General features: G+C 31.6%; 1 protein-coding gene across 1 annotated transcript; it reads left to right on the forward strand.

Moving 5' to 3' along the window:
• The first annotated feature begins 352 nt into the window (after positions 1-352).
• On the forward strand, positions 353-2226 carry LOC123921539 (pseudo histidine-containing phosphotransfer protein 6-like). The gene is made up of 4 exons (XM_045974127.1): positions 353-653; positions 913-1056; positions 1150-1222; positions 2070-2226. The coding sequence occupies exons 1-4, from the start codon at positions 490-492 to the stop codon at positions 2121-2123; spliced, it is 435 nt and encodes a 144-aa protein (XP_045830083.1). The 5' UTR covers positions 353-489; the 3' UTR covers positions 2124-2226.
• The last annotated feature ends 7753 nt before the right edge of the window (positions 2227-9979 follow it).

Below are 9979 nucleotides of genomic sequence, written 5' to 3' on the forward strand. Positions count from 1 at the left end.
TATCAATGTTTATTTTTTCTTAATAAGTGTGATTTATTTATTTTTTCTTATAATTTAGGACGGAGGGAAGAATGGTCCAACCAAGAATGGTCCAAGTAACCAAAGGGTTTCTGTTCTGTTCTTTAAATACTAGTGTGATATTCCCGCGACAACACAAAGTAGTAGCAGTGAGTAAAGTAGTGACAAATAAACTTTGAATTGAAATTTGAAAGCGATGGTGTTTGAGTTTCCACAGTATTATTATTATTAAATATAGTAAGGTACACACACACAGTACTATTAATAGCTCCTTCCTTCCTGGTCCCTCCATTGCTAAACCATTAATTCCATCACCATCACTCTCTATATATATCTATCAAACTTTGATTCCAATTATCTCAAACTTAGTTTAAGGTATATTATTATTATTATTATTATTACATTCATTCAGCCAAAACGGGTCTCCCTCTTTGGTTGCTTGGATTGGGTCCGGACCTCTTGTGGGCCGACATGAACCGCCTCCTCTCATTCCTCTTCCATCGGGGAGTGTTGGATGAGCAATTCTTGCAGCTCCAGCAGCTACAGGATGAAACCTCACCAAACTTTGTCTCTGAAGTTGTCAACATATATTTCCACGAATCCGAGAAGCTTCTAAGGAATCTAAGAGCATTGTTGTAAGTATTAACAAATAAGAATTCAACCTCATTCTTAATTACTAGTAAATGAATGAAGCACAGACACGACACAAACACATCAACACTGATAATAATATTTTGAGAAAATGTCATATTTCAATGTAATCATATGTATCGGTGTGGTGTCTCTGTCGGTGTCTAACACTGAAGGGTCTTCATAGCTAGTAATTAATGTGATACTATATATATTTTTAATATTTGGAATTAATTAATGTGAAATAATAATAATGTGGTGCAGGATGGAGAGGGAATTAATGGACTATAAGAAAATGGGGATTGATTTGAATCAGTTAATGGGAAGTAGCTCAAGCATTGGTGCAAAGAGAGTAACTAATGTTTGTGTTGCATTTCGTGTCGCTACTGAACAGAACAACCGTGTTGGGTGGGTGTTTTTCTTTTTCTTTATTGTCCTATTTTTACTAGTAACTAACTGTTGTGTTGTGTAATCTGTTCCAAACCAACCAACCAATTGCAGGTGCTTCAGAGCATTGGAAATGTTGGAACATGAATACTGCTATCTCAAGAACAAATTGCACGAACTATTCCAAGTAAAGTTTCACTCTACCTAAATAACCTACCTACCACTAGCACCCTATTTAGTTTTGACTTGGTTGTAAAATTTATCTTAAAGGTCAATAAGTGGAGTGTCCCGGGTTCGAACTCGGGCTCCTGCACATGTAGTGCGATGTCCCTACCAACTGAGCCAAGCTCACGGAGACGGGGATCGATTTTTTAAGTTTAGTGTGTTTACTAAATTTTTATTATATTTTTAGTTCATACAAAGGTTTTCTTTCACATAGTTTTAATTCTTAATTATTATTAAACTTTTATATTTTTTAATAATTTTTATGGGCATGTCTAAAATATCATATAAAAATTATTTAACATGATATAAATTAAATATAAATATTTTAAAACCGCAAAAGTTAAAAATAAAAATAACGAAAATCATGACCTTGAAATCAATTTTTTACCTCATTTTTTCTGAACAAACTTTTTATGTTCTAAATATATTTGCAAAAAAATATTTTAAAATTAAAATACAAGTTGACTTAACACTAGGGACCAAAACTAGTGCATAATAAATTTTTAGGGAATAAAAAATTAAGTAAGACTAAACTTAGATGGTTACTATTTTGTCGGGACAAAAAACATATTTAACTCAAAAATATATCTTTTATGTATGACCATGATAATTTTTTTTTATATATGAAATATTTAAATTTTTATTATTAATCAAAGTTGTTTATTAGTTTGTGCAAAAAATCTTAAAATGATTACATCCTCTCATTAATACAACATCATTAATAAAAAGGATAGGAGTTATATTAATTTTATTAATTATGTGAGTCAATTTATGATACATCCTCTCATCATATTTATGTTTATGAGCAGATTGAACAGCAACGTGATTTGGCAGCTGGAGTGAGGTATCCAGTGCAGAATTAATGAATGAATAAAGCAAACTTAAAGAAATGGTGATTAGATATTGTGTTAGGAAATTATTTTCTTTTCTACTTTGCATGTTAATTTTTTCTATAGTTTTGTAAGGCTAAGGCCTAAGGGCACGTCTTTCTTGTTTTAGAGAAACCAAGCTAAACATACTTTTTGTACTTGCTTGGTTGTGTAGGGAATAGAAATTAAAGAAAGGGAGGGGGGGCTCACAAGATTTTGGATTCTCTTATTTATTTGGTGGAATCATGAATATCTTATGCTTTAATTTGATGTAACCTTTTTGAGTTAAAGTGGATCAAATCTATTGAAAGTTATTGCTAGTTTATATTCATATAAATTTTGCTGCATTTGTATTTTATAGCTCTATAGGGAAATTGTACCCTTACCTATTTGTTTTGTTTTGTGTGAATAAGTAAGTAGAATATATATGAAGTTTTCAAATATGATGACGGTATACATTGAACTCAATCATGGACTTTGAGATAATTTCTGCATAAGTGATGAAAGATACGGTACATTGAGATGTTTCTTTACTGTATCAATTGATTTTTCAAGTTGATTAAATGTTTACGAAGGTTTTTATATAGTTAAATGTTAAATACACCCTCTAGACTATTTACTTCTAAAGAGAATTAAATTGTCATAATTAGTATAGAATTAAATTTTTGCTCAAAAAACTTCCTACTAGAGAAGAAGCTTTATATCGCAAAGGAATTACCACTAATAATGAAAGAAAGCGGAAGAGGATACTTATCATGTCTTTGTTAATTGTGACGTTTCTATTTAAATTTGGCAATATATATGCACGTGGTTGGATATAAGGTTTTCACTCCCTTTAGATGTCAAACATCATTTATATCAATTTCAAAAAAAAAAAAAAAACATCATTTATATCATTTTGGTGAATTAGCAAAAGGATAAAACTAAAGAGCAAACACTTTCGGCATCTCATTTGGTTAGCAACGACGTAGAGCATTTGACGTCTGTATAATAATATTTTATTTAGAGATGAGTGTGTTAATGTTTATTTTTTAGTGGACCAAATTATTTATATATCGTGGTATTGATTTATAGACTAATTAGGAAAAAATGTAAACTTAGCTTTTACTGATTGGTGTAACAATCCTTCAATATACTTCCAAAGTATATAAGGTGATTATTATTGAATTGTAAGTGTTGAGTACTCCTTAAATGAGTATAGAATCTGCATCCTTACTATAGAGATATACTCTTACAATTCTTTTCCATGTAAGAGAAGAGAGTACTACCATGCTTACAATGTGTGTCTTGTCAATCAATCATCAGGTGTGTATGTATGTGTGAGGATATGCAAAAGGCACCATAATATTAAAGGAGAGAATCCTCTTGCTTTTAATTTCTCTAGTAAATGGAGGTAGATTTACAAGTACCAAACAATTAAGGGAAGATTTATATTCCAACAGTTCCCAAAGATCTGCTTCTTTCAACCAAACAATATGATATAATGTGACTATAGAGAATCTTAGCTATCTACATATATCGGTCAAAAGTTCAATGTGACCCACACCCACCACATTGTATTGTCTGTATCACATGTTCAAAATTTTAAAACTTTGAATGAATGAATTAATCAAGCTAGCTTAGCTATTGAATGAATTGTACTTGCCTCTGCTGCTGAGTAAGGCAAGATTCATCCAGCTGTTCAATAAATAGCATATAGGTATATGATTGACAGCAAATTAATGTAGGTTGGTGAGTTATTAGGATTTTAGTAAAATTTACTATGTCAAACTCATAGTTAATTCAAATAAGGAAAATGCTAACCGGTGCTCCCGGGACACTGGTTAAGATAACTAAAGATAGTAATATTATCTTGAAATTTGTGAAGTCAACATTTTAAAAATTTAAAATTTTGTTTTTTCAATGCAATTTTTTCCTTTTCTTTCCCTTTTTAGTTCCTTAACTAGTGTCCCGAGGACACTGGTTAGCATGACCCTTCAAATAATATACATGAAAGTTCTGCTTGAAAATGAGATAAAGATAATTTATAAGCTAAATATTGCGGCAAAAAAATCACAAAATTACACACAATAATGAATCTTAGTCGTTAATTTAAAATTAGATAATTAAAATTATACATGCATTCAAGCTATTTTCAATTCAATAACTATTGTGAAACAACTCTATATAATGCGGTAAAAAAATCACAAAATTATACACAATAATTAATCTCAGTCGTTAATTTAAAATTAGACGATGTAAATTATACATGTAGTCAAGCTGTTTTCAATTCAATAACTATCGTGAAACAACTCTATATATCCTAACATATTATTTCATTAAGATCTCTTCGGTCCTTTCTCTTATGTTGTTTATTCAGCTCCAATCTGAGCTATTCATTTATTTATTTTTTCTCTCTTTCTCTTATGTCATGTTCTTTTTTATTTGCATGGATTCAACCGTTGAATTAATAAAAAGAAATAAGGCTGAACAATAATTCCAATTAGAGAATGGGTCTCTTCACTATGTAAATAGTAAATATACTATATAGCTTAACTATACATGATTACATGAATCATCACATGGAACAACATCAAATATTTCACAAAACACTCGGTAGTAGAATCAATCATGTACACAGAAACACTATGCAATATTCTAATTTAAGTCAAGGCACATTCACTTACTTAATACATTTGTTTTGATGTGGCAACTCACGTTCATATTGTTGACCAAGGTACAGAAAATTGAATCCAGAAAGCAGGACCTAATTTGGTGTGTGGTCAGTGCATATATTAAGAACAACACACTGAATTGAATCTGCATGGCAGATGGATATGAAGGAAGAAGCGCCCGACTGAAACGAAACTAATGTGTCTTGTCTAGTTCATGTACAGGGCCAGGGGTATGCATAAATAATTAAATTTACTCAATGCACCCCCATTTACTCCACGCACACTCATATGTTACCCCATTACTAAGGCCCCTCCTCCCATTTACTCTGGGCGCCTTCCATATGCTACCTCATTACTCGCGCGCCTCCCATAAAACCATACTTATGGTTTCAGTAATAATCAGTATTTAAAACCATTAAACCATTTAGTGTAAAACCATTTTACAATACAAATGGTTTCAGTGTATAACTATCTGAAACCATTTAACCAGCATAATGGTTTCCAGGATTTTAAAAACTATAAAAACACAATATTGGTGTCAGTAAACACATAAAACCATTTCACAATACAAATGATTTCACTGTTTAACTCTCTAAAACCATTGAACTAGTATAATGGTTTCCAGAATAATATTGCATAAATAGTATTTATGTATATATATGTTTCTCTCACCTTAGTATTTATATAAAACCATTTAACAATACTAATTGTTTCGGTGTATAATATCTTGAAACCATTTAACATACAAAATAAGATGAGATTCCGAAAATACCAAATAGGATTAATATTAGTTTGTCAAGCTTTATCGTTCGATATTCGAGGGATGAGCGAGGGATGAGCGGATGTAAACCCGTCGGTCCCCTTTTAATCCAATTTTATTTATTAATTTTATTTGCGGAAGACAAACAACCGGTAAGCAAAGCGCACGATCAACGTTCGGTCATTCGAGGGTTTAGCGGATGTAAACCCGCCGGTCCATTTTAAATCCAAATTATTTAATTACAATTTGTTTTGTAGGTTTTTATCATTTTTTTGATTTTTTGGTTTAAATTAAATAAAAAAAATAAAATAACATCACAAGGGTGCATAAAGTAAGCAGGAGAGGTGCATGTAGCATGAAAGAATACAGGCCCAACCCACAAGAAGGCCCAGCGCAGCAACAAACAAAAAAAACAGGGGGTTGATCTGGGCTGTTTGATTAACCAAACGACTCATGCTTGATCAGGAGGGTGGAAGCACTAAGTCTGCTTGATCAAGAATCAAAGGCTAAAATGGAATGACGCGTGGAAGTAACGATGCGCGCACGCGTAGGGGATTAGCGCCCCTGCCTTATACACCATGCATAAGAAAAACACTTATGCATGATAACTTTTGCCCATGTACAGTTAATAATATTTCCGTATATATAGTTACTCTCAACTGGTACCGAGTAGATATGAATTACGGACACTAGACACACACGAATATTGATACGTTAACAATGATAATAATTCAAAAAGATAATAGAATTCACTATAATCATAATTTTTTGTGTCAGACACCAACATATATTCGACACCAAAAAATATCTAATCTAAGACGTATCCATGCTACATAGGCAGGTATATTAACATGGGGAAAATCATGATGAGAAATACAAAAAATCCATGGAAGTTAATTTAAAGAGTAAAGGGTACATACAAGTTAATTTAAAAGCAATGACCAAAAATCATGATGGAAAATATTTGGAGGAACAAAACTTTATAATTATTTTAAAAAACTAAGTTCATCTAGTTGAAAGTTGTTAGAAGTCTCACATTGCCTAGAGATATCACATAGATAGCTTTATAATAGTAGTACAAACCTCTACTCTCAAACTAGTTTTTGTGATTGAATATAGGCCTCACAAATTCTAATATGGTATCAGATCCTATCATAGATCCATTTGTTGTTTGTGTTGTGGAGACCTCCCATATTTAGGCCACTTGTTGTTGTTGATTCCACGTTCCTGCTTGTTCAGTCTTAGACGTGAGGGGTGTGTTAGAAGTCCCACATTGGCTAGATATATGACATAGATAACCTTTATAATAGTAGTGCAAACCTCAGCTCTCAAACTAATTTTGTGGTTGAGTATATGTCTTCCAAATTCTAATAAAAGTCTCTCTTTGTGGATGCCTACACAATGATTCGCTGCTTTTTTTTTGTACATTTTTTTAATTTTTTTTTTGGTACAATGATTCGCTGCTTTGCTCGATGGTATATGGAGATAGTGAAGATTTGAATCACCTACTATTTTTGAAGTGTGACTTTTCTCGGTCAATTTGGAGAGGTATCATCAAATGGTTCAGTGTGCAATGTATTCTTCCCCGTAATGTAATCTCTTTTGTTACTCAATTTTTTGGAGCTCATATTTTCCTTAAGGATATTCGGGTGGGTTTCCAAACAATTTGGTTAGTCACTTCTTGGATCACATGAAAAGAAAAAATAATAATAGAGTATTTCGATAACAAGAGTCTTCATCAACAAGCTGATTAATACCATCAAGATTGACGTTTGGTGGTGGTTGAAGGCAAAACGTAAGAACTTCGGTTGTGACTTGAATCTTTGGATGGAAAGTTCGTCAAATTGTTTAAAATATGCGTCTATTTGACGAATTATGTTTTTCTCTATTCTCTTTGGTTTTGTAACAACTCTATTTTCTTTTTAGTTACACCTTGTGCTTAGAAAGTTTTAATATATTATTTGGTTTATTTAATAAAATATAAATACCAAAAAAGAAATTTAAAATATTTATGTAGATTAAAAAAAAAAATTCAACTCTAAAACAACAAAATATGAGTTTCAATAAAGCATGTATTATTTAAGTCATTAGGTTTGATCTAGTAGTGAGAGATTTGAGTTGTATGTTATAGGTTTTGAGTTCGATCTTCAACTCATTGTAAACTAAAAAAAATCGGATATTATTTGATTTTTATATAAATAAATAAATTAATATGATTTCAATTTTGAAGTGTGGATGTTTATTTTTTAAAATGATACTCGAATGCATATATTGTATATTTCTCTCAATTGATACGTTGTTTTTATCCATCATCATCACGATATGTGAGCAGGGTAGTTGTAAAAAATATTATTGATATATGATAATGAAATAGAGCAAAAGAGAGGTATTTTATAATACCTCATGTATGTCAAATATCATCATCATCATCATAATCAACAACAACAACACCACCACAGATCACCACCACCACCACAAATGCCAGGATTCGAACCTGCGTCAGACAGGTTATGTTCTCAAACACATACCATACTAACCAAGTGAACCGGCAGTTTACTGTCCATATCTTAATTTTAAATAGCGTAAAGTTCAATCATTGGGCTCATGGTGACCCAATATATATATGTAATTTTGGGCTTTAGTGAAAAAGAGGCCATACTCAAAGAATCATATAGGATGTTTTCTCTCCCCACCCCCCGTGATTCTTTTATACCCCCAATATTCCGATTTTACCCTTGCAAAAAACTTCGGTTCGCAGAAACTGAATTTTTTCTAGTACAAATTTTGAGTAAATTTCGGTTTTCAAGGCAAAAAAAACTTCGGTTTCTATAAACCGAAGTTTTTTGCAAGGGTAAAATTGGAAATTCAGGAGGTTTAAAAGAATCGCGAGGGGTGGGGAGAGAAAACATCATCATATAGTAGTACTAGTATTCACTAATTTTTCAACTAACTGGATGCATTTTATTAATCAAATACTATATATAGTGAATTTATACCCGTGAGTTTAACTCAGTTATTGAGATATCGTATTATGGACCCGTTTGAATTAGTTTATTTTGAATTTATAGATATAAATAAGCTTTTATATATTTTTTTATAGAGAAATAAACTTTTATATTAATTCATAAGTTTTCACTAGTAAGAATTATATCTTCATAAGTTGTTATTCCATAAATTACTTTATCAAACTTATAAGTTTTTTTTTATAAAAGGAAAAACAGTGGCATAAGGAATGCCAATAAAGTACAAGAAACACTATGTACAAGACATGAAGCAGGAACCATAGAAGCTTCAACCAATTAAATCAAGGTCAATGCAAACACCTCAACTCGGGTCCGTTTGGTTCTATGGAAAGAAAGTAGGAGGAAAGAAAAGTACGTAAACCAATGCATGAATTTGGACCAAAATTAGTCGAAATTCATGCATTGATTTACGTAATTTTCTTTCCTCACACTTTCTTTCCATAGAACCAAACGAAAAATAACATCACAATTTAGAAAAATAAGATATGTTTAGCACCACTGATAGATTGTAATCACACACACACAAGCTTATAAAAATGGAGAAAATTAAGGGCCCTAACCCAAAAAACAAGGAAACGAATTTCCTCAAGTTTTTGTTTATTATTATTACTAAATAAAATATAGGATCAAGCAGAATTTTTATTAGCTAAATCTGCTGGATGAGCTTTTATAACAATGTTGGCTGTGATAAAAAGTTTAAAAATCAAATACCGTGGAACTTAATTAGGGGGTGATAATGAGGGAGTGTGGATAGTAATTTTTCTTAACCCATCATGCTAAGTAAAACTGAGCCTCATCTATTTCCACATATGTATTCATTGTTTGATTTTAAATAAATTTGGCAAGGTTATCAAAACCGGACCGGACCAGCCGGTCGGATCGTGAACTGGTCATGAAAACAATTCAGTTTTGAGCAAAAAATGAATAGGAAATCAACCGGCAAAAAAAACGCTTGAACCGGGGTCGAACCGGCCAGATGGTTCCAGCGGTTTTGCAGATTTTTTTTTTTAAAAAAAAAAGATTATTTTTTTTTTAAAAAAAAAGAAAATCTGAAACAAAACAACGACATCGTAGGAATAGGAAAGGTTTTTGTTTTTCATCTATTTTTCATTTGGTTTGAATTATAAATTTTATTTTGACTTGTGATATTTTATCTTTTTAATGTGTGAAATTATGAAATATTGAGCAATTATTCATATATTTTTATTTATATATTAATTAAAATATATATTCAGTTAAAAACGGTTCGACCCCGATTGAACCCGGTCCGACCAATTAAACCTTGAACCGGTGAGCTCGTCGGTTCGATGACCGGTCCAGTTCTGACAACCTTAAAATTTGGTGTTATTCATGACTATCTAGAAATGAAATAATAATGTATTGCATATTGGGAGATGTGGGAGGGGAATTATT

Source organism: Trifolium pratense, linkage group LG4 (assembly GCF_020283565.1).
Source record: "Trifolium pratense cultivar HEN17-A07 linkage group LG4, ARS_RC_1.1, whole genome shotgun sequence".
Taxonomy (NCBI): Eukaryota; Viridiplantae; Streptophyta; class Magnoliopsida; order Fabales; family Fabaceae; genus Trifolium; species Trifolium pratense.